Source organism: Pavona decussata, unplaced genomic scaffold (assembly GCF_977016875.1).
Source record: "Pavona decussata unplaced genomic scaffold, jaPavDecu1.1 SCAFFOLD_322, whole genome shotgun sequence".
Taxonomy (NCBI): Eukaryota; Metazoa; Cnidaria; class Anthozoa; order Scleractinia; family Agariciidae; genus Pavona; species Pavona decussata.
This window is the reverse complement of record NW_028145712.1, coordinates 132,967-157,763: the sequence shown is the minus strand read 5'-3', so window position 1 is coordinate 157,763 and position 24,797 is coordinate 132,967. Positions and strand designations below refer to the sequence as shown.

General features: G+C 38.9%; 4 protein-coding genes across 7 annotated transcripts in view; all 4 read left to right on the top strand.

The window, feature by feature from the left end:
- Positions 1–24,797, top strand: part of LOC146453789 (centrosomal protein of 85 kDa-like) — a 75,405-nt gene that overhangs the window by 50,433 nt on the left and 175 nt on the right. The window lies entirely within an intron of this gene.
- Positions 454–24,786, top strand: LOC146453790 (centrosomal protein of 85 kDa-like). 3 transcript variants are annotated; one of them, XR_014859417.1, is made up of 7 exons: positions 472–669; positions 990–1,067; positions 1,871–1,933; positions 2,859–2,915; positions 3,144–3,243; positions 3,470–3,948; positions 3,985–4,730. XR_014859417.1 is itself a non-coding variant. In XM_085096220.1 (6 exons), exons 1-6 carry the CDS (start codon positions 601–603, stop codon positions 24,457–24,459), a joined length of 540 nt encoding a protein of 179 aa, XP_084952346.1. In that variant the 5' UTR covers positions 454–600; the 3' UTR covers positions 24,460–24,786. The 3 variants fall into 3 exon arrangements, 2 of the variants coding, with proteins under 2 accessions (XP_084952346.1, XP_084952345.1); XM_085096220.1 differs by lacking the exons at positions 3,470–3,948; positions 3,985–4,730 and adding an exon at positions 24,287–24,786 and having other exon boundaries at positions 454–669; XM_085096219.1 differs by having other exon boundaries at positions 3,470–4,728.
- LOC146453783 (uncharacterized) overlaps positions 5,438–24,797 on the top strand; it is an 89,970-nt gene continuing 70,610 nt past the window's right edge. Inside the window, exons 1-4 of one of the 2 annotated variants that reach the window (XR_014859410.1) lie at positions 5,438–5,978; positions 7,897–8,556; positions 9,707–10,255; positions 13,030–13,709. Coding sequence is in view for 1 of the 2 variants with exons in the window: in XM_085096179.1 (XP_084952305.1) it covers positions 5,774–5,978; positions 7,897–8,556; positions 9,707–10,255; positions 13,030–13,658 (2,043 nt within the window). In the remaining variant the exon portion in view is untranslated. Of the gene's footprint in view, positions 5,979–7,896; positions 8,557–9,706; positions 10,256–13,029; positions 14,823–24,797 lie in introns of those variants that run through there. The other variant, XM_085096179.1, reaches the window with a different exon arrangement.
- Positions 18,622–24,797, top strand: part of LOC146453786 (centrosomal protein of 85 kDa-like) — a 49,399-nt gene continuing 43,223 nt past the window's right edge. Inside the window, exons 1-5 of the mRNA XM_085096223.1 lie at positions 18,622–18,732; positions 19,840–19,932; positions 20,276–20,353; positions 20,588–20,650; positions 21,092–21,148. Coding sequence (XP_084952349.1) covers positions 18,688–18,732; positions 19,840–19,932; positions 20,276–20,353; positions 20,588–20,626 — 255 coding nt within the window. The 5' untranslated portion in view covers positions 18,622–18,687 and the 3' untranslated portion in view covers positions 20,627–20,650; positions 21,092–21,148. The remainder of the gene's footprint in view (positions 18,733–19,839; positions 19,933–20,275; positions 20,354–20,587; positions 20,651–21,091; positions 21,149–24,797) is intronic.

The window sequence follows — 24,797 nt, the reverse complement described above, 5'->3', positions numbered from 1 at the left end:
ACAACATTCATTTGTACCCTTCACATTCACCTCACCGCAATTACCACCAGAATCACCCACGACTTGCTCCCGTCTGGCATCGTAGCTCAGTCGGTAGAGCAACTGATGATCAAATACGGAGGTCTTCCGTTCGATCCCCGCCGAGGTCGGAGAATTTTTTTTTTTGCCTCGTGCAATTTCCCGCTATTTCCTTACTAGGGCTGAAGCTCAGTGGGAAATCATACACTGCATTCTTAATATTCTCTGATCCATTTATGTCCACTGATCCATCCGAGCTTGCCTCCAAATTCTACTGAATTAAGCAACCAAGAGCTTTTTTGGGTGGGGTGGTAGTTTATCACAAGGTTGGCTTTTCCATCCCGCACATTCGGCAAACGCCTCAATGTATTCATCGTATTGTTTTTTAATTCAGAAATTATCGGTCTTGGTAGGTCTTGATGTACTGAATTTTGTAGCTACTTTGGTCTGTCTAGTCGACGCGACTACATCTTGGGAACTTTGTAAAATTTGAGGTTTGGGTCTCTGGGAAGTTAAACTGTTGCTGAAAGTGTCCTGTCGGTTTTTATTTTATCGTAGGTGTTGGAGAACAAGCACAAAAAGATGAAAGCTCTTCACTATCAAACACAGAAACAACAAAACAGTTTGGAGGAAAGGCTTGCGCAAGAAGAGGTACCCTAGCCCTTAACATTAATAGTACGCCCAATCGGCAATTTCCGAGTTGGTGGTAGCCTCATTATGAAAACGAGGCTAAATGCAAAGCTTTTGATATGGAAATAAGTTTTATTTGCATGTGAATCCCCTGTGGGTTAAGGGGAGGAGACGGCTGACATTACAGACTAGGTTGATTTCTGTCCAAAGGATTTGTCTTTGGTAGTCAGAGAAAATCGGTTTGTGGTTAGTAGGTAGTCCGTGAAAAGTCAGGGATTTTTTTCCCTGATGAATGGCTGCCCTGTTAAAGTTGTTATATATCGTCTGCTTGCGTTTCACAGGACATGGTTACTGCCTTGAGGGAAGAACTTACTGTCAAGGAGAACGCTACAGGGGAAATGAAGAAAGCCGTAAAGGAGGTGAGTGCACTTTGTTGAACTGGAATGCTGAGACAGTAGATGATGTAGCGGTACTTTCACACGAACTGAGGCAAGCAAAGAGAAAGACAGTCAGAATAGAGAGACAGACAGAACAAACACAGACAGATAGACAGACAGACAAACGGAGAGACGGACAGACAGAGCAGGTACGGACATATAGACAGACAGAGCAGAGAGATGGACAGACAAAACAGACAGACAGATGGACAGACAGAACAGACACGGACAGATAGACAGACAGACAGAACAGACACGGACAGATAGACAGACAGACAGACAAACAGATAGAACAGAGAGACCGACAGTCATACGTAGGGAAAAACAACAAACACAAGCAGAGACACTAATAAAGCAGGAAAATCCGGTAAACTCGGGAACAAACATATGAACGGTCTGATGGATGAATAGACACCGCCATCAACATACACATACTAAACAGAAACGTGAAAAAACAGACAAATAAAATCATACAAGCAGAGCAAACAAGACGAACGAGTATTGAAACGGACAAAAATACAGACAACAAAACAGAAAGAGGGACAGATAAAAAGAATTCAAAATGAACCAGTTTCTGAAAAATATCTATTTGTTAAAGACGAGGACACTATACACTTAGTTCATCTGCCTGAAGATATAATGAAATCTTTCCATCCGGCCATTAATAAGAAACTTCACGAAATCGGCTTACTTAGAAAAACTTTGAAGTCAAACGCATCATTTGCGGGACACCACATGCTAAGTAGTCTAACTGAAAAAGATTGTTTTTTTTTTAACAATTTCAGATTGCTGCCCACAACCAAGATTTACTGGAAGAGAACTTAAATCTTCAATGCAGTTGCGAGCAGGTAATGAGCATGGATGAAAAATATAGACAGCTAGCTAACTGTCAGGATGGAAAACTGTTTCCTGTGTTCACTGTGCGAGTTCTTGGTAATGTTTCGTGTTACGGCTATTAGCTCTTTAGTGTTTACTTTGCGGCGTAACGTCGGCATTTCATGGAAAGCTCATATCATACTGCGGCATTTCATTGCTTCTTTTTCTCAACAGTGCCCTTTCAAAAAAAAAAATGCTAGAAATATCAGACATTCTATTGTTAATGAATGTCCGTTGTGTTTTTCTTAGAATGAAAGGGGAAGAATACAGGTCGGAGTGGATGCTATAGTATTTACTGTAGTTGAACAGTATTTGAAGCATAATATCCCACTTTCAGGAGTGATGCAAATGGGCGTAATACTGAATGTTAAATGTGAAATATGACAGTCAGTTCTTCCGATACACTCTTTTTTTTTTTTTTTTTATAAGAACGTCTAATTTTGGGGCTGTGTCTGAACGTTCTTATTTATTTTTTTGGCAATTTTAGTCTGATGTTGTTAAGCTAACTGTTATAGATTTCAATAAATCTATGCGGACGTGACCAAGACGCCTATCAAAGAGCAATGTGTCGTAGTGCGGTGTCTAGCTGCTTGTGGCATGCTTTGTTGAGCGGCTTACATGTACTCTAGTGCTGAGTACAAAATGTCACGGCATTTGGTCAAAATATAAATGTTCTTAACTGACTCTCAGTGGGTAGTGTTCTTCTTAGTATGTTCTTAATTTTTTGTTAACTTCAGCCTCAACGTTCTTAGAAAATGAAAGGTTCTTATTTTAAAACAACAACAACAAAGTGTAGCAGAAAATGACTCTGAGCAAACGCTGATCTTACCCTGTTTGTTAAATGTGTGAGATATGCTTACTTTTTTATAATTCTGTTTTTTGTTTTCCATGCAACAGCTTAAAAAGCTGAGCTCAAAAGAGAAATTGGAAGTACAGCGAAAACTGTGGAAAGAGGTAAGAATATGATTCCCAGACCGAGTTCTTCGTTATATTTCTTGCTTGACAGAAATCAAGTAATAAATTATTAATTACAAACTCTAATGACTAGTGCATATTTATTGACTGAGAAAACCATGGAAGCGTTTTTAAACTAGTCGTATCGTGTAAACCAAAGTAAACTCAATTGTTTCCAACACTCGGCTGAAAACACTCTGCCAGTCATAACCAACTCATTTCTTTCAGCTGTCAGACTGCACGTCTGAGCTCAAAGCAGTGGTTCAAGTTTGTCGAGAAAGAAAGGGAGGCAAAGACCCTGACATGTCTGTTCTGCTAGGTCTTCGATGTGAGTTAATTTGTATTTTAATTTTTGAAGTTATGTTTTGAGTTTCTTTACAGCGCAACTGGCTACGGCTTAGTAACAGCTGCACGTTACAGTTGTGTGCTTATTGGAAAAGATACTGGCGGTGACTTTGTTTTAAAAAAAAAAATAAAATACGGGGAGGCTTCGTGAAATCAGAGAACTTGTGTTGTCGATAAATATCCTTACTTTTTCTGTGATTGTTTTCCAGCTACACCAACAGACGAAGAAGAAAATGAAAGTAACGAATTTTCAGACCACGTTGATGCGATACAATCCAAGATAAACGGTGTACAGCAGCTCCGGCTGGACGTGGAAAATCTAAGAAAATTAATCTCTGATCAATACGCGGAGAACATTGGAAATAACTGCAGAATGCAGTGAATGCAACGACGTATGGTACAGCTGTTGGGTGAGCCCACGATTTATACCGGAGACGTTGCTTGGCAACATGGTGCAGTCTTTTCAGCATTATACTGATTAAAGATTGAGTGTTTTGTTGCGTCAGCGTTCCTAGCTTTGATCAACAGCTAATTTCTGCTGAACATTTAAATAAAAAGATGTGCTTTTCAGACATTACGTACCTCTATGAGAAATGGTCTGGTTAAAATTGTGTCATGGCTTGAAACTGAATGCAGATAAATCTTAACCGATAATATCCCTGGTGGTAACTTGATGCCATTAATCTCAGTGTTATTAAATATTGCTTGCTAAACTAAACAGAAGGTATATTTGTTTTCGCCTCTTCCTATCAACCGAATAAAGCTTACATCGTGATCAGTTGCTGAAGATGTAAACTTAGTTTTGTTTCTGTACGATGTTACGCGCGGACTTAAACGTTACAACCACCTTGTACAGCGTAATTAACAGCACCACAGCTCAATTGCTTTTATGTGAGTGAACATACTTTAGGGTTTCGTCTGCAGACTAAAATTTGGTGTTATATCAAACAATGTTACCTAGTTGATGATTTTCTTTATTCTCATCACCTGTCTGGTTGACAATTTAGAGAAATTACACATTGATCACTCCTGGGAGTGAAAGGATTAAACGAGTGCGAGAGGGAAAATGTCTCTGTCCTAGAATCCTTCTTGTTCATCTCAGAAAATAATGTAAATATTAGTTATTAAATAAAATCGCAGAAAAAAATGATATTTTTTTCACCTTATGTTTTGTTTATATTTGTAATGAATAATTTATTGTAATTTAGATATAATTACACTGTAACAATTATTACGTTTGGTTGGTGTTCTTCAAATGACAGTGTGGGTATAGGTAGCTTGTGATTCAATCGCATCTCTGTAATAGGAGACTAAAACTTATTAAATGCCGACAGAAACATGATAATTTGAGTTATCTTTTCGAAATCGTCTTATTTCGAAGCGAAGACTGACCAACTGGCCCGAAATATATTTTTCCAACTCCAATTTTTATCAATAAGTTTGCAATTCTTGGTGCAGTCTGTCCACTGATGTGTTTCGTAAAACAGTTCGCGGCATGGCAAGTTATCGTACTAAGATTATCAAGAAACGGGACTTTGGTATACAACTATTTCAATTAACGTCGTCGGATAAATGCTTAAAGCTTAAAGACATCTTCAAAGAGGCTTCCTCCTTATCCACTTGATATCCTAACATTTCTTTCATCCAAATGGCTCACCATCGTATATATTCACTGGACGAGACGAGACGAGACGAGACGAGACGAGACGAGACGAGACGAGACGAGACGAGACGAGACGAGACGAGACGAGACGAGACGATTTTGATGAACTTATTCATAAAATCCACAGAATCTTGAGGTCTTGTCTTACAGCTTTATACTTTGATTTGAGAAAGTTAATTGAAATAGCTGTATTTCAGGAGATTCATGGAAAGATTTCCGCACAGCCCAATGCATTAATTATACATGCACTACTGTCATACTAACCCTCTTCCAAAAACAACGATCATGAATAGAGTTTGAGTAGCAAAATGTATACATAATTATGATAGGGCTGTGCAGAAATCTTGCTGATTGTTTTCAATAAATTTTCGACGAGTGCATTTTGAGTTCTGGGATAATAGATGTTCAGGGACAGCTTTTTGCAATGTTTAAAAGCATTGATACAAGTAGGAGGAGGTTGAACACTGAACACTGAATTGGCTGAATTATGTGAACATCTCACTTCCTAAAATCCTTCATCCGCAACAAAGCTCCCCCGTCCCACTTGAAGTTACTCTTTGCTGTTCTTGAATATGCAAAATTTGTTACTAACAATAGTCAGCCTACTGCATGCTGAAATTAATAGGATTTGACCCCACTCACTCACTGCCTTCTCCACAGATTACACGTGAAAACCATACTTATCAGAGCTGTGCCAAAACACGCTTGAACTTTGGCCAGCATTATGACACGAGAAGTAATAAAAATAGCGGAAAACTTGGCAAGTTGTCCATACTCGTGATAATTGCCTTGCCCTTGAGATAACAAACACCCTTGCTTCGAGAACTGCGTATTGCTGAAATTGTCCAAAATGACCGCTCAAAACCAGAGATCGCCTTCATTTGCTTCCGTTATTTCTGTTTTGTCAATCGTGTTGTACTGCGCCGGTGTTTTGAGAGTAGAATTGGAGTTGAACGAACACAAGGAGAGATTAAATGCTCTTGAAAACGCTGTCGCAGAGAATAAGCCGCCCACAAGCGAACCAAAGCACGTAAAGACAACAAGGAATGGCCTTGGTAAGTTTGTGCTCAGTACTGAGAATCACTGTTAAAGAAATATTTTCTTGGTTTAGTGCTATTTAAAGCTTTCCTTTTGTACTCAATCCAAAAAATTCAAACCTGAAAACTGTTTAGCACAGCACAGTAAACAGTGCAACGGGATCGGGGCGCATTCTTAGTCAGTTAACTTGAATATAGTCACACTGTGCCCTTGCTGTGCCTATAGCAGTTTCCGCGGACTCCACCTCTGCGGCTCATGATTGTTTAAAGCTTGTATCTGATTAGTTAAACTTCAGAATTTTATCCACAGTCTAAAACTGTCAGAACCACCTATTTTAGATTAAACAGCAAAATTAACATCACCATAGTAAAGTACAGAAGTGCTCATCTCAGCAGCTTTCATTTAAATGATGACCCTTTGAGATTCCCTCAACACTCTTAAATGTACGTTGGAGCACTCTTTCATCAAAGGAACTGCATGAAGAACTACTCAGTAGATTTTATATTTGCAATCATTACCAGGATTTACGAATTTATACCGGCCCAGTCATATCCAACAGTTAAAATGTGTAGCGCTAAATGTACTTAGATTTCTTGTTTACGCAAAGACTGGTTTTACTGCCATTAAGAGAAAGCTTACTGAGAAATAGTGATTTTCAAATAGTGGTTTGATCGCCTGCAAAAGTAAAGCACGAATTAAATTTCAGCCCTAAACAAAGGACTGTACGGAATGTTTGCGTGTTGATGTTCTTCATCCTGTCTGCCCTGACGAAGAAAACAGACGGTAATGAGGTCAAGTTCTTGAATCAGTCAAAAAAAAAAAAATCACAACATTGCCAAAAGCTGCACAATAATTATTCTTCATGGTGAAATATAAAAAAGTTCCTTATTTGAAATACGTCAATATAGCGCTGTTATGAAAACTGTAAAACTCATCGAAAGAAGCTTTCGTCTGGCGTTAATTAATAAGAAGGAATCAATCTATCAATGAGAATAGTCATATTTATTGGGTTTGTTTGTCATAAGAATGCCCGTTGTCTTCAAACGAAAGGTCTGGGCGCTTGCGAGGCTCACTTGCTTCGCTCGTGAGTATCCTTGAGTTCAATGCTTCGAGCCTCTCGTTTGATTTAAGAGAAAAATATTAAGCCTGAGAAAAACGGAATGTTTTGCGGTGTAAAATACTCTAAATTGGCAAAAGCTAGAAGGATCTTTATTCTAAGTTTCTAACATAAAAACTCTGACCTCCTGAACTAATAAATACTGAGGAATCGCTCCTGCCTAGAGACGACAGAATGCAAGGTTAAAAAAAGTTTATGAGTGGAACGTAATCACGATAGAGTGCAAACCAACAGAACTGCTCTCATCTTCAGCGGCATTTCTTCCCTTTTTCCTTTCCCGCACGAGAGCCTCGCAGTAGTCGGTCGCACCCTACTACAGATCTAAGCAAAATACATGACATCTATTCTGTGGTTCCTAGATATTTTGAATTGTGTCCTGTTTTTACCCGGGACACATATTTTTGTAAGCTAATACGGTGTTTTTATCGGATAATTTAGCTAAAAATTTAACTTGCAGAAAGTTTTAGGAAACGGAATGTTGAGTTTTCCGAATTTACGAGCTATTGTTTACTTTATGAAAATGGAAGCTGACCTTATTTTGCATTTTAAATGGAATTTTTGCGCCTCCGAAAACGAAACTAGGTATTAGTGTTTTAGTGTAACGAAATTTTGAGCTGAGATTTTCTCGAAGGGTGACTTAAGATATTTTTTTTCCGAATTACAGAGGTGATTAAGGCCTTTCGAACAGATATCAGAGATATCCATTGAAATGAATGTTTGGATGGCCCTAAGGTAGGTAATGAGAGTAAGAGGAATAGCGATTCATATGCTAAGCCTTAAAATACTACATCTTGTTATCTTTCCTTATATCTTTCTAGGACTTCCGCTCCATAATCCACATAGAAACAGGCGAAGTGTGGATATTAAGAACTCTACGGGATCTAAACACACCGTGGAAATGATTCATAAAGAATTCAGACTTTTATCCGAGTTGAGACAACGTCTCTGTCAATCAAAAGGTGTCACGTGTCCGTCCGGTCCCCCAGGCCCTCCTGGTCCACCTGGATCAAGGGGACAAAAAGGAGCCCGAGGACGAAGAGGACAGAAAGGAAAAACAGGAAATAAAGGAGACCAAGGTATTATGGGATCGCCGGGAAAGAGCGGTAAGCAAGGCATCATGGGACCTGTGGGGCCTCAGGGAGGAGTGGGACCTAAAGGAGACAGGGGATCCGCAGGTATGCCGGGAGCTAAAGGAGAACCTGGTGAATCGATTTCAGCTCCTACTGTTGCTGTTTCACCTACAAAGTTAACTGTCAATGAAGGCGGGTCAGCCTCGTTTCAGTGTTCAGCCAGTGGTAATCCTGAGCCTGCTGTAGTGTGGAGTAAATTGAACAGTCAGTCTGAAATAAGTCAGTCAGCGGTTTCAGCAGGAAGATTGCGTTTACGGAATGTTAAAGGAAGTGACTCTGGCGTTTATCAATGTTCAGCGGAAAACATCTTGGGAAAAGCTTTGGCAGTGGCTCAATTAGAAGTTAATGGTAAGTCTTTTAACTTTGCTTAATTAACAAATGAGCAAATTTCCACGTGCACGTCAATATCAAAAGAGACAAAGACAAAACAAAAGAACCTTATCGGGCAAAACAACTGTTTGAACCTGAAATTTACTAATTAATATCATGGGCGACAAATTTTGGCGCGAAATTTCAGCTTAATTTATAATTTCACCTGTGAATTTACAAAATTGCTGTCGCAACGTTTCCTATATCTCAGTGCCAAGATAGCGTCTAGGTTTCAAGATGTTACGAATGAGGGAAGCTACGGCATTAAAAGACGCTGCAGAAAACCTAAATACGCGAAAGAGCACAATTAACTGGATGAAGGGTTTTAAGAACTGGTGTGATGAAAATGGCCTTGAGAAAAACCCTGAGACGGGTCCTCCTAAGCAGTTGGATAAAATACTCGAGCGGTTTTTTTTTGCCTGCGTGTGTAAACAAGACAGAACCGACTAAGATTGTGAGGGCAATTTGTTACCCATGATATTAAAAGGTAATCAACTGGTATACTAGTGAAATTAGGAAATAATTTCACTTGCGTGAAAAACGCAAAAATTGCCCGGTCAACCCATAATTTTTCTCAATTCTTAAAATTAAGTTCCTCTGTTCCTCTGTTCCTGGCCTGACCGTTTTTACTTTCAGATGGCTATCAGCTACAACAGCCTAAACAACTGACGAAAAATGTGCTTCTTTTTTACACCATTTAATGATGATGTCAGTTGTTGAATTTTGTGACGCACTAACTTACCATCAGAAGTTTCAATTCATATGCATATCAGAGTTCAGTGTTCTTTGTGTAGCAATTTGTTTAGCATTTGCTAGCTACCAACCTTTGTTTCAATTTGCTGCTGTGTAGCTTCGTTACACGTTTGGCACCTTGGCAACTGGACTCTAGTGAGCCAGACTAGTTAAATTACAGTGAAACAATTGTATTTACAAATGAAGCACATCATTAAAAGTGCCGTAGTCGCAAATCTGAAGGTTGCGAGCCTTTTTTTTTTTTTTTAATAATTTGCATTTGCTTTGAAGAGTTGCACCATAGCTGCAAGGTATAATCCATCTTGTTTCTTTTGGGGACATTCCAGGTCTAAGATTTAAATGACATGAGCAAATTATTATCTCTACTTTTTTGCAGTCCGTCCTTTTGTTTCACTTCGTCCGGGACCTCTGCACGTCATTGAAGGAAGCAACGCCACTCTTCCAACCTGCCACGTGACTGGTCATCCTACACCAGTCGTGACGTGGAGCAAGTCATTTGGACAGTTGCCTCAGGGGAGAGTGCAGAGTAATAACAGCGTTATAAAACTTTTTGATGTCCGTAAACCTGATTCTGACAGTTACTTCTGCACGGCGACTAACCTGTTGGGAAGCGCTGTACAGAAAACTCTTTTAGTAGTAGTCTCCCTTCCTCGGTTCACTATTAAGCCACCTGCTAAAGTTTTTGCAGGTCCTGGTGGCACTTTGACATTGAACTGCAGCGCTACTGGTGATCCACAGCCAGTCATCAGCTGGAAACGACAAGGATCACAACTGCCAGTTGGACGGAGTCACCAGCAGATTAATGGCGCTTTAGTTATAAGAGACATTAGAAACGAGGATGCAGGGAGTTACATTTGTGTCGCGAAGAGTGCTGGAGTGTGTGACGTGGAAACTGGGACCAACGTTGAGGTTCAGCATGCTAAGGGTGAGTTAATTAATGACGAAAGAAAGAAATTTAGAGGTAGCCACGAATTTTCAGAACTAACTTTAAAAGCAACAATAATTTCAAACACATGACAATATTTGGCATTTTATTATCAAAACTGCAGCTAGCGCTTAATTATCTCTAAAACAAATGCGAGGTTACTCCCAATTTTCTTTTTGAATTTCAGCAGCCCTTGCTAAGATCTTCTTTAATTTATGGGCATAGTTATATAACGCGCATAAATACTTTTGATTTGTGAGAGTTTCTCGGCCTTCCCGAAGTACGCAGCACATATGCATAGTATCAAAGGTGGCACCGCCCTTAAGATTGGAAATATCGACTCCATTGTTACCTAATGGAGATAGGGCTGCTACGTATATTATCTTTTCTAGCTTTCAATCGCCTGTCAGCTACATATGGCTGTTTAGTAGTTGACAATCACACATTGACGTTTAGATGTAGAATTGATCCGTGGAAAATATTTTTCCTTTCTACCCACGGCAACGGCGAAGAAAATAAGGAGGGCTATATTTCTACATCCGTGCCCAAAGGAAGGGGCGAATGAGATATAAGTTAACTAATTTTTATGGAAGGAAAACAACATTTCAGTTGAGAAGAATAATTGCGGTTAAGCTGTCTGAATGGAATCCGAACTGTGTAATTGTTAAAAAAAATGAACCTCTTAAGCAAAACTGAACTGGACTATTTTAGCGGATGTGAATTAGGCTCGGAAAATATCAAGGCTCGCTAGTGCTTGCGGCGTAATATGACACTAGGGCTAATTCGATTTATACACCGTACTTTTCATGTGCCAAACGTAATACACAAATTTCCTTTTGTGATGATAAATTTGGCGTTATCACGAAAACGGTCTTATTTTACAATCTATCAATCAGTCAATCAATCAATCAATCAATCAATCAATCAATCAATCAATCAATCAATCAATCAATCAATCAATCAATCAATCAATCAATCAATCAATCATTTATTATAATACTAACAAGAAGTTGAAGTACAGTACAGTTCCCACCCGCCAGTAGCGACTGAAGTCGGGTGAAAGAAAAATACACCAAGACTTTCAAAAGCAGAAAAAGGAAAAGAAAATTAGAAATCAAAATAATATAGGAAAGAAATTTATACAATACATACAATACAGTTATAAAATACATTATAGGAAAATAGATAGGTGATTTAAAATAAGAGAGGCTTATTCTAGTGTTATTTTGGTTCCTTACTAACCGGTGTTTATTCTAGCAATAATCGTTTTTTAGAGGGATAGTCATCTTTATTGTTTAGTAATTCTAATAAAAGTGCATGGATCTCAATTCTCAACTTGACTCGATATTACGCCAATGTTTCTCCTTTGTGAGTATCGAAAATCTGTCGAACATTGCTACACTCTGTTTTTTTTTTTTTTCATAAGAACCTTTCTTATAAGAACGTCGAGGCTGAAATTAACCAACATTTTAAGAACGTATTAAGAACGTTCCTCAGGCTGAGAGTCGATTAAGAACGTTTTTATTTTTCTAATCTGTATATAAAATCAAGGTAACAAATGTAAATTAACCAAAATTTTTAAGGGCATGTTTTGTATAACATTAACAATGGTGACACACATCTCGCTTTGTCATAATCAGCAGGTCCAGTTCTTGATACCATATCTCAGCAGGCAATGTACTTTGACAGATTTCCTCGTCAGGTCTGCATTGCGGATTTACTGAAATACATATAGTATATACCATGTAATTTAAGAACATCTTAAGAACGTTTTCAGCCTCAAATCGAAAAAAAATATAAGAACGTTAAGCGTCAGCTCAGAAATTAGACGTTCTTATAAAAAAACAGAGTGTATATAGGTTTTCCTTTGTCTCCATGGTATATTGGAATGTCACCATGAGACTTGAAAATAGACATCTCATTCGGTGATTTTCAAAGAAAGTGCGCCCACATGTTTGAGGGTTTTTTTACTCAGATAATTTTGCTACCTTGACAGAAACTTTTACTGTGATTTTAAATCCCCTGCATTAGTTACCAATAAGTTTAAGTACGAAATCGAACGCCCCCCCCCCCCCCCCACCTCAAATCCCTAAGCGCAAGAGATCTTATCACATTCGGGAACAACTCGATATATAATCGTAGCGGAGATCGTCAATGGCTAACAACACAAACGATTTGAAATCAAACTTTGCCGCAAAAACCGCCGCTAAAATAATATGCCTGCAGCTTTCGGTGTGAGGAGTCACATCGAGTTTGCAATTTTGATGCAACGGACGCAACGCTTGTATTTGGTAAAAAAAAAACACAAACAACAACAATAACGATAACGACGACAACAGCAAAAGCAAACGAAAAAAGGATAAAAAATATCACAAAAACAAACAGACGAAAAAAAAAAAAAAAAAATCCCAAAAGGAAACGGCAGCGAGTGTTAGTACATATGTGCTCTTTCAGTTAAAGGTGCTAGCTTAAATTTCAATCTCAACTACTGGCAATTTTTTGGTGTGATTTCATGGCGATTTTTGTTGTTGTTGTTGTTTTGTTATTTTGATGCCAAAATAATAAAACTTCAAAAAAAACTTAACCCAGGAACGCTCACAAAAAGCTCGCTCAAGTTAAAGGGTCCAGATTCATCTGCTGTACAGACATAGTTTAATGGCTATTGGTACTCGTTAACGTTATTAAATCCAAAGCTTGATAATAGTTCCGATCGTTCCATACTTTAGAAACTAAATATTGGCATTTACGCAATCGTCTTAATTTTGTTTCATCAGATTGCTCTGATCTATTAAAATCAGGCCATACACAGAATGGAGTGTACCCTGTGAACCCAGACGGCAAAGGATCCTTCACCGTGTACTGTGACATGCGTACTGACGGCGGGGGATGGACAGTGTTTCAAAGAAGACAAGATGGCTCGGTGGACTTCTATCGAGGGTGGAACGATTACAAATCAGGCTTTGGTCAGCTGACGGCTGAGTTCTGGTTAGGAAATGACAAGATCCACAGGCTGACGGCCTCTAGACCCAGTTCTCTGCGAGTGGAGCTGGAGGACTGGAACGGAGTTAGAGTGTATGCCAAATATGGCACGTTTGGCATTGGTGATGAGCAGGGGCAGTATCGACTTGTAGTGGGTTCATATTCAGGGACAGCAGGAGATTCGTTAGCATGGCATAATGGCAGGGCGTTTACCACAAAAGACAGAGATAATGATTTACGCAGCAGTACAAACTGTGCTGTGCATTACACTGGTGCCTGGTGGTACTACAATTGCCACTACTCCAATCTCAACGGAAAATATCTGGGGAACAAGACTAATACCCGTGGAGCCGCGTGGTATCACTTTAGACAAAGTTATCTTTCGCTCAAATTCACTGAAATGAAACTAAGGCCATCATCCTGAAAAGAATATATGTTATGGATTAAACGTTCTTCATTAGGTTGAAAAAATAGAGTATGAAAACAACATGGCACTCTCTTCTTTTCATAATCATCTTTTTTTTAAGAACGTTGAGGCTGAGATAAATGAAAATTTAAGAACATACTAAGAACATTACCCAAGCTGAGAGTCATTTCAGAACATTTTTGTTACGACCAAATTTTTTTTAAAAATGAACAGTTTAAATACGGACGAAATAATACAGGTATAAATTCAGTCTATATTGCCCAATTAACCCAAATAATAGGTGTCTTGGTCATGTCCGCATAGGTTTATTGAAATACTGATAACAGATAACTAAGAACATCAAAAGAACTTTTCAGGCTGAAATTGCCAAAAATAATAAGAACGTTCAGCCTCAGCTCCAAAGTTAGAAGTTCTTATATATATAAAAAAGAGTGTACATCCCTCACACCTCATTCAATAGATAATCCGTCTTCAGTAGATTATTTTGGACGAGTACACCCCAAAACCATCCTTATTGCATAGGTATTGTCTTAAGTTAGTTTGGGGTCAACCAAAATCAATTGTTTTTAATTATTATCTCGTAAAATATACTGATACACTCGCCTTATATAGTATATTGCAATATATATATACCTGGATTTTTGAAAACATAGCCCTTGAAATTGAACAAATTTTGAGACTTTCTAGGCTAAAGGAATATGCTAGTCATTAACAAGGCTTCATTTACGGTTCATTACAAGACACTAAGGTCAAAGAATACTATGCAAGAGAATAGAGTGGCTTTTCTTTGGAATTAGCATGACATTGACATCTGAGTAAAATGTAACATGACCTGTGATCCCACTAAACAAGTCTGACATTTGGCAATTATTAACGGCGCCAACGCCTTTTTAATCTGACCCAAAACCCGGTCTTTCAGCGCTCAAGTCCAGTTTTCTACAACAGAATCGGCTTAATCGGAGCAGGACCGCGTTTTAAATTGATTTTCCTTTCTTATTGTAGGTTAATGACGCAATGCGAATCACGCCGAGCGAACATCTGGAAATTATTTATGACATTGAGACCGGAAATCCGACTTCAAATCGCACTTCTCGACTAATCGATGACTAGCCTAACAACGCTACAGTTATAAAAACGAAAAATAATCGAATAGCTTTTCAAACTCACCCTTTTTGAAGAGAAAATCCTTGCCAATTCGTATATATATATATATATATATATATATATATATATATATATATATATATATATATATATATATTGTTAGGCTGAAGGAATATGCTAGTCATTAACAAGACTTCAATTAGGGTTTATCACAAGATTTTAAGCAAGGTCAAAGAATAGTATGGGAGAGAAAAACGAAAGAGGCTTTTCTTTGGAATTAGACATGACACTAATTAAAAACATCTGCATGAAATGAAACATGACCTGTGAACTTCCTACAAAATGTGTCAGAATTTAGCAATGATTAACCGCGCCAACGCATCTAAAATCTCGCCCAAAACCCGATCTTTCAGCGCTCAAGTCTAACTTTCTTCAACAGGATCGGCTTCTTGAGAGAAAGACAGCGTTTCAAATTGATTTTTTATGTTCATACTAGATTCATACTGCACGCGAACTAGAATCACGGCGACCGAACATCTGCAAGAAACTATTTATGAAACTCGAGAGCGGAAATACCACCCACAATCGCACTTCTCGACTAATCGATCACTAGCCTAACGACGCCACAGTTATAAGGGTGAAAAATAATCGAATAGCTTTTCAAACTCACGCTTTTTGAAGACAAAATCCTTGCCCATCCTTGCTAGTGTTTTCCATACTAACTGAAGTTCCCGGATGTTGAAATCAACATTTGAAAAGGGAAGGGTTAGCGCCCTTTTCCACCACAAAAATATACTAAGTCTTTGGCTGGGTGAAAAATTCGCGAAAATTTCACGTTGCCCGAATAGAACTCATCCCTAAGACCTACTTTTTAAAGCCAAAGACTGTCACCTCCTCAAGCAAAGCCCACAATATACAAGCCTTGAATAGTCCAAGCCCGAGTAACTGAAAATTACCCGTTTAGCTTAAAAGAGGACTACCGGTAGCAAGCATATTAGACGAGGCAGGAACTGCACTCGTAAGACTTCTTCCCTCACTAGACTTAATGATGTCCTCAGGAAAACTTTGCTTCAGGAAGCCAAACGAAACGCTAGGTCTAATGACTTAGTTCTGATCTCAGAGCGCGCGCCGAATTCAAATAAATAAATAAAATCTCACAAGAGAAAGTAACACAAGGTAATATTTCTGGAGCCATGTTTTCAAAAATCCAGGTATAAATTACAAGGGTATAACCCAAATGAGCACAAAGAAGTTGAAAACATGAATATAAATTTTTTTTTTAAAGAAAACAGTGAACGTTCAGTTCAAAAGTATTAAACGTTTCTTTGAAGGCCCTCTCTTGAGTATTATAAATCGAAGCTTTCAGAAATGTAAATATATCGTAGAAAAATACAGAGATCGAAGTCTAAAGTAGATCCAGCCCTAACCATCGATTTTCAGTCAGACATTTCTAACCATTGAAGAAAGGAGATAATGTTCTTGTATTGCAGAGATTTAAGGAAGAACAATTCCTTACGGAACGAAGTTTTGATCACCCATGATTGTGGTAAAGTGGAAAATGTGATCGCAAAATTTAAGTTAAATAAATAAACGAACAATAATCCATGTTTTGATCAGCCATGATTGTGGTATATTGGGAAAATTGTGAACACAAAATTCAGGTTAAATAAATAAATAAACAATTAATTAATTAATTAATTAATTAATTAAATGAACATTTAAAGTGTAACACTGTGTAATATGACTTTTAACACACCTTGAATGTATAGAAAAACGAATTGTCTCGAGCGGGAATCTAACCCACGTCTCCCAGTACTAGACGGAAGACAACCACGCTGGCAACTTGTCCACTTTGCCACTGAACGTTTTCTGTGGAATACCTGTGTTTCATTGCTTTTCATAAGAAGCCATGAAACACAGGTATTGCTCTTAAAAAAAAAAAAAAAAAACGTTCCGTAGAATGGCATACTAATGGCTTTCCTGGCTTCGAAACATGACTTCTTCCGATTTTAATTTTCAGTTTAACAGCCTCTTTTAGTCTTCATTTTTGTTAAGAAAAGAAAAAAAGAACAATTTCTTCTTCTGTAAATAACGTTACTGACTCAAGCCGGCCTCGGGAGCTTTTTGGGAATAGTTTTGGTTTTGAATAAGCGAATGATCGTCGCCGTTATGTACGCAACTTAAGCAAAGAAAGCCTGAAAAATATTCAGGCTTGAACGGGATTCGAACCCAAGACTTCTGCGACACCAGTGAAGTGCTCTACCAATTGAGCTTTCAAGCCAACTGGGAGCTGCTTATATTTGGTGAATTCGTAATGTACCCGTAGAGGTGAAGAAATGAAAGACAATATATGAAAATTGATACATTTGAACTTCGGATTTAGAAGAAAGATTAGAAGAAAGAATGAATAAGTGAATGATCATCGCAGTTATGTACGCAACTTTAAATATAAGCAGTTACGCGGAGGAGAAAGTCGGAAAAAAATTCGTAGCAGTTACAGACGTAACTTTGTTGCGAAAAGAAAGCCTGGAAAAAAGGAAAAAAAGATCAGTCTTATAAGTTGCCTATATCATGATGCGATGATGATTCACTTACCATAGAAGTACATAGAATTCCGCCCACCTGAAAGTAGCGGCCGCCGGGTGGGCCCGTTTACTTACTTTCGGAGCCAGTCAATGGATTGGGGGTGGGGGCGTTACTTTCGGAGTTCATTAGGAAGATAACTAATTAACGTTACTTTCGGAATTCTACGGTATTCATTTTTTCATCAGTTCAAATGTATGAACTTTCATATATCCTCTTTCAAGTTCCGTTTTTTTTTGGAAAAATTCGAAGTTGCAGAAAGACCTTAAAACTGCCCCTTAAAAAGTTGGAAATGGCTTTTTTCAAAATCTCCCCAGAGGAGGGCATGGTCCCCCGAATCCTAGATACTTTGGTGTTCCTTGGTCGTTTGTTCGAAACCTTGTTCTTACTTTGATCCGCGCAAGAATCTAAGCAGCCTTTCCCTGCTCCGGTGTCCCTGATCATGATATGTTAGCACCTTCAACAGTCAGTGCGGAATTAATACTGCGGGTAATATTATCCTCTGCGCCTCCATTCGCTTTCTAATGTATTCTGGGGAATCAGGCGAGATATCATTCAAAGCTGTGCTAAAATATGTTTTAACTTTGCATCCTGTGATAACAAGATGAGTAACTTAAATAGCTAAAAACTTTGCAGGTTATCGACACTCGTGATCATACTATCAGATAACGAGCAGAAGCAGTATTTAACAAACTTTGCCCTGAGATTGAGTATTGCTAAAATCGTCCAAAATGACCGCTCAGAAGGAGAGTTTGCCTTCCTTTGCAACTTTTATTTCTGTTTTGTCAATCGTGTTGTACTGCGCCGGATTTTTGAGAGTAGAATTGGAGTTGAACGAACACAAGGAGAGATTAAATGCTCTTGAAAACGCCGTCGCAGGGAATAAGCCGCCAACAAGGGAGCCAAAGCACATAAAAAAAAATAAACATTTTCCCTGGTAAGTTTGTGCTCCTTGCTGATAAGTAGCAAAGAAAACAATAAAGAAAAACTGGAACAAGATTAGCATGTGCCCATTTCAGAAAACTGTTTTTCACTGTACAAATACCCCCCAAATGGGATTTTTACAGTACGAATAGCCAACTGTACGAATATTGCACATGACACATTTGTACACGTTTTGCACATAACGGAGTTGAACAGCGCGTGACTCACAGCTCGCCCCTCGAATATCAGAATAGTGAGAGAGACTGCTCGCAGTCTAATATGGTAGACATATCCATGACATGCTGTCCAGTACGGCAAGCGCCAATTGGACTTTATTGATTACAGACTTCAGATTTCCCGCGATAAAATCAGCAATGAGGGCCAAGTATCACTCATAAACTTTGAAGACCTCAAGATGGAGAATGAGCGATTGCAGGGTGAACGTGACAAGACGAAGAAGGTAAATTTTCTTACACTTTGAAGGAAGTGGTTGTTGAGGTAGGCCGACAGTCCATTGGTGTTTTTATTTCCCTTGGTTTTATTTATTTTATTTATTTATAAACTTCGCCAGAGGAGAAAAAAACAAAATGAAGAAACCCCTGACAGGAGAGAACTCACAGGACGATATGTTCCAATAACGAGACTCCTTGTATAAATGAAATTACAGCATAACAATTAAGTATTGACAACTAATTAACAACACATTTTAACTAATAATACAGCTAATGATCTGCTTTGATGACATTTTATGCAGACACTTTTAAACGTTTGAGGTACTGCGGGATCGTACACATTTAAAGTCAAATCTAGGTAGTATGCCCTCAAATTCGTTTTAAATACATCTATAGATTTAAATACATCTATAGATTTGTTGTTGTTGTTTTACACTTATTCTATTTCCTTACTAGGGCTAACGCTCAGTGGAAAATTCATGGGTTCACTGCAGAATTATTTCATCAATTGTGTCTTTAGTGCTTGCAGCGCGACATTCATATGTACCCTTCACAATCAAATCGCCGATTTTACCACCAAAATCAACCACGACCTGCTCCCGTCTGCCCTCGCAGCTCAGTCGGCAGAGCAAAGGACGATCAAATCCGGAGGTCTTGCGTTCGATTCTCGCCGAGGTTGGAGATTTTTCTGTTGCCTCGTGAAATTTCCGCCAATTCCACTTTCCTTACTAGGGCTTAAGCTCAGTGGGAAATCATACACTGCAGAGTTAATATTCTCTGATCCATCATTTGTGTCCACCGATCCATCCGAGCTTCCCCACGAATTCAACTGCATGAAGTAACCAAGAGCATTTTTGGGTGGGGTGGTAGTTTATCACAAGGTTGGCTTCGCCATCCCCCTCATTCGGCAAACATCTCTCATTGTTTTTATCGTATCGTTTTGTTTATTCAGAAATTATCAGTCTTGGTAGGTCTTAATGTACTGCATTTTGTAGCTACTTTGGTCTGTCTAGTCGACGCGACTACATCTTGGGAACTTTGAGAAATTTGAGGTTTGGGTCTCTGGGAAGTTAAACTGTTGCTGAAAGTATCCGGACGGTTTTATTTAATCGTAGGTGTTGGAGAATAAGCACAAAAAGATGAAAGCTCTTCACTATCAAACACAGAAAGAACAAAACAGTTTGGAGGAAAGGCTTGCGCAAGAAGAGGTACACTGGCTGTTAGCGTTAATAGTACGCTCAATAGCCAATTTCCGAGTTGCTGTTAACCTCATTATGAAAACGAGGCTAAATGCAAAGCTTTTCATATAAAAATTAGTTTTATTTGCATATGAACCCCCTGTGGGTTAGGAGGAGGAGACGGCTGACATTTCAGACTAAATTGATTCCTGTCCCTTCATCGTTGGCTTTAATACCAAAGGATTTGTCTTTGGTAGTCAGTGAAAATTGGTTTGTGATTAGTGGGTAGTCAGTGAAAAGTCAGGGATTTTTTTTCCTTGATGAATGACTACCCTGTTAAAGTTGTTGTTTATCGTCTGCTTGCGTTTCACAGGACATGGTTACTGCCTTGAGGGAAGAACATATTGTCAAGGAGAACGCTATAGGGGAAATGAAGAAAGCTGTAAAGGAGGTGAGTGCACTTTATTGAACTGGAGTGAGCTGAGACAGTAGATGGTGTAGCGGTACTTTCAACAAAGAGAAAGACAGTCAGAATACAGAGACAGACAGAACAGACACTGACAGAACCTTCACGAAATCGGTTAACTAACAAAAACTTTGAAGTCAAACGCATCATTTGCGGGACATCACATACTTATAAGTCTAACTGAAAAGATTCTTAATCAGTTATTTTTAACAATTTCAGATTGCTGCCCACAACCAAGATTTACTGGAAGAGAGCTAAAATCTTCAATGCAGTTGCGAGCAGGTAATGAGCATGCATGAAAATATGGAAAGCTATCCAACTGTCAGAATGTAAAACTGTTTCCTGGGTTCACTGTGCGAGTTCTTGGTTTCATGTTACGGCTGTTATCTTGTTAGTGCTTACTTTACGGTGTAACATTGGCATTTTACAGAAAGCTCATGTCATGCTGCACTATACTCTAGTGCTGGGTACAAGATGTCGCGGCATTTGGTCAAAATATAAATGTTCTTAACTGACTCTCAGTGGGTAGTGTTCTTCTTCGTATGTTCTTAAATTTTAGTTAATCTCAGCCTCAACATTCTTATAAAATGAAAGGTTCTTATTAAACAAAAGATAGAGTATAGTAGAAAATGACTTTTCGCAGACGCTGATCTTACCCTGTTTGTTAAATGTGTGTGATATGTTTACTTTTTTATAATTCTGTATTTGTTTTCCATGCAACAGCTTAAAAAGCTGAGCTCAAAAGAGAAATTGGAAGTACAGCGAAAACTGTGGAAAGAGGTGAGAATATGATTCCCAGACCGAGTTCTTCAATATATTTCTTGTTTGAGGGAAATCAAATAATAAATTATTAATTACAAACTCTAATGTCTAGTGCTGGCAGATTAAAAATTTGATTGAACAAAGATGTTTACTTTCTTCCTCCCACCCTTTGAACAACCTGGACTTCCGCTAGAGTTTATGATCTTGGAACGGTTGTAAACGCTCCTGATGTAAGCGCAGTGACGGGCTAGACAGGGCCAGGGAGAGGCGATCCACAGACTCCCGTGCTCTGGAGTTTTGTAAATGAGTGAAGGATGCTTTGGCTTGACTGTTGCTCAATTTGCAATTACGTCATCGTGTGACTAACAGAACATTGCCCATTGACATTCTCGACGTTTCAAAATAAACTGTTCTATTTTTTGCCCCAGGTTAAGAATTTTTTAGTTTTTTGCTTGCTATTGTTTTTGGTAACTTGTCCGTTTAGTGCGCGTTGGCATAACAAACTCAATTTTGTGAACTCGTTTGGGAAAATACAGGTTGGAGTGTATGTTCGTAGAGCAACTGTTTGTTGGTAGTTAAAGAGAAAGTTGGCGAGATTGGAGACCTGTTCTGGCAGAACAGGTCTCCAATCTCGCCAACTTTCTCAAACACTTTTTGGGGTGGGCAGAGTCGCACTTCACGTGTAAACGTTCGCTAAGTATGTTCTGTTTACCTCAAATGACAAAGAGAAACGATACAGAAAGAACTGCGGTCAAAATTGGATGTAAGCGATCACCTGGCCCTTGACTGCCTTGGCACGAGAGGTTTTTCTTTTATTTTTGTCGTGCGGAGCGACTGTACCGAAAGTGTGATGTAGGGCGGACATTTTTGTAACTTGGATTGAGCTTGTGAAAGAACGATTTTGCCAAGCATCTTTTAGAGTTTTCTATCTTCAATGTGCTAACATAAGATTGCCTTGTCGAGGGCGGCCAAAGGCAGCCGAGGGCGGCCAATCAACAAATAAAAACCACAATGTACCAGATCAGAACACGAAGCAAATGCACGTGATAGGCGACAAGCCCGCGAAACGCGCACGGGTGAAAAACAAAATCAAAGGTTTTCGGTCTACTATTTATTGACTGAGAAAACCATGGAAGCGTTTTTAAACTAGTCGTATCGTGTAAAGCAAAGTAAACTCCATTGCTTCCAACACTCGGCTGAAAACACTCTGCCAGTCATAACTAACTGATTTCTTTCAGCTGTCAGACTGCACGTCTGAGCTCAAAGCAGTGGTTCAAATTTGTCGAGAAAGAAAGGAAGACAAAGACCCTGACATGTCTGTTCTGCTAGGTCTCCGATGTGAGTTCAGTTGTATTTTAATTTTTAGAGTTATGTTTTGAGTTTCTTTACAGCGAAACTGGCTACGGTTTAGTAATAGTCCATTTTGCAGTTGTGTTCTTAGTGGCCTGGCCTTGGATCGGAAGCGAGGCTGGGGGTGACCTTGTTTTGATTCAAACCTCACAGTGACTGCTTTTCGTATGGAAACGAAAACTGGTTAGCCCGAGTCGTTTGCTTCCATTTCTTCTATCCATAAACACTACACCAACGAGAACTAGCGGCCGATGATTGTAATTTTTAATGTATTTATATAGAGTCACCCATCACAATAAGCGAAAGCTAACCGTTTTCGAATCAGTGCTTAAAGGGACACAGTCACTTTTGTGACCGCGCTGACCTGGACACTAGTTTCGTCAATTTTGAAAAACGTCCACCGTAACTCGAAAACAAAAGTACGCGTCGAATACATCTAGAAATCCGCTTCCGAATCTTCCCAGTGTTTTATTGGATTTTCAATCTTTTACTGGAAACCTGTTTCTGAGTATGCTTGTGCTCATCCTGTGGTATTATTTTATTATATTTGGTTAAAACAGTAAGGATCACGTCTCCAACGGGACACGAAAAGAAGAGGCGGGAAACGTGAAGGCGGCGGGAAGAAATCGCCTGCGTTGACCAATATAACGAGAGAAATCAATCAAAACACTGGAGAACAAAGCTCCATTATATATATTTGGAAAATCGCATTTTCTCAACCTGGCGACAGCTTCGTCCGGAGGGAAACTTCGTGAACGATTCGAACTTCGCGTCATAGCTACTTGGTTTGGAGCTCAGACGAAGACAAGCTTCGGCACACAGTCGATTATCTCCTCGACAAGGAAAACCTCTATTAGAACCTTGTTTTCTACTGGTCGAGCAAGCGTTCTTGTAATAACATGGGTTTGGTTCCTAAATTTAGACTTCGACTTCGACCCGACAAGGTTTGTTTGGATGCGCTTCTCAGCGCGAGACTTGCGGATGAAGTGTGAAATGCAAATCAGCTAAGAAATGGTATCTAATGCGCATGTGCGCCAGGTTACTGTGTTCTCTAAATGCTGTAGATCGATGCTAAGCCCCAAAATGATGTTCTTTGCCTAGCTGGAACTCTATTCACTTAGTTCTCTGCCTAATAAATGGGATTCTATTCCATGTACTCAGCACTGTGACAATAAGGAATAAGGCATTCTTTAAACCTCGTAAGGTGTCCAAGGTCAGTTTGAGATATGGAACCAAGGGTTAACCGCAAAACAAAGTCACCCTCAGCCTCGCTTCCATTCAAAGGATAGGTCATTAAGCACTCAACTGATCGACTGTCCCCTCGAGGAAAGAATCCAGGACAATCGAAAAGTTGTCATTAGTTCCCGTTTGGTGTTGAGTGTGGCTTTCAATGTCAACACGTGTGGCTCTCACCAATTGTGCCCCAGGAGTGAACCATCCTGTTTTTTTAAATAGCAGTGTCATCAGTAATCATGGTTCTTGTAATGTTGAAACGCTTTAAAATTTTGCTTGATATCTTAAAAAGTCCTTGAATCTAGCCGCAGATTTAAAATTACGTGGATTTTGTAATGAGATCTTAATTGAAGGCCCTTGAAATGAGTAATGCGTAAAAACCTTTTGTTTCCAAATCATTTTATGGAATAAACGTGATAGCAAAGAAATTAAAAACAACAACAGCAACAACAAAAAACGACAAAAAAAAAAAAGGAAAGCTAGCGGCTTTCATAATATGTGGCGAGGCTTCGTGAATTCAGTGAACTTGTGTTGTCGATAAATATCCTTACTTTTCCTGTGATTGTTTTCCAGCTACATCAACAGACGAAGAAGAAAATGAAAGTAACGATTCTTCAGACCACGTTGATGCGATACAATCCAAGATAAACGGTGTACAGCAGCTCCGACTGGACGTGAAAAATCTAAGAAAATTTATCTCTGATCAATACGCTGAGGACATTGGAAATAACTGCAGAATGCAGTGAATGCAACGACGTATGGTACAGCGGTTGGGTGAGCCTATGATTTGTACCGGAGACGTTGCTTGGCAACATGGCGCACTCTCTTCAGCATTATACTGATTAAAGATTGAGTAACTATTTCGTTGCGTCAGCATTCCTAACTTTGATCAACAGCTTATTTCTGCTGAACATTTAAACAAAAAGATGTGTTTTTTCTGGCATGCGCTTCTTTGAGAAATTGCCTGGCTAAAATTGTGTCATGGCTAGAAACTGAATGCAGATAAATCGAAAATATCCTTGGTGGTAACTTACTTCCACTAATCTCAGTGTTATTAAATATTGCTTACTGAACTAAATAGAAG

Bases quoted from the DNA above. Each gene is read 5' to 3' on its own strand.
- LOC146453790 (XM_085096220.1), top strand. From the start codon at position 601: ATGAAAGCTCTTCACTATCAAACACAGAAACAACAAAACAGTTTGGAG. The intron at 1,934-2,858 runs GTAATGAGCATG...TCCATGCAACAG, and splicing joins TTCAATGCAGTTGCGAGCAG to CTTAAAAAGCTGAGCTCAAA. The intron at 3,244-24,286 runs GTGAGTTAATTT...ATTGTTTTCCAG, and splicing joins TGTTCTGCTAGGTCTTCGAT to CTACATCAACAGACGAAGAA.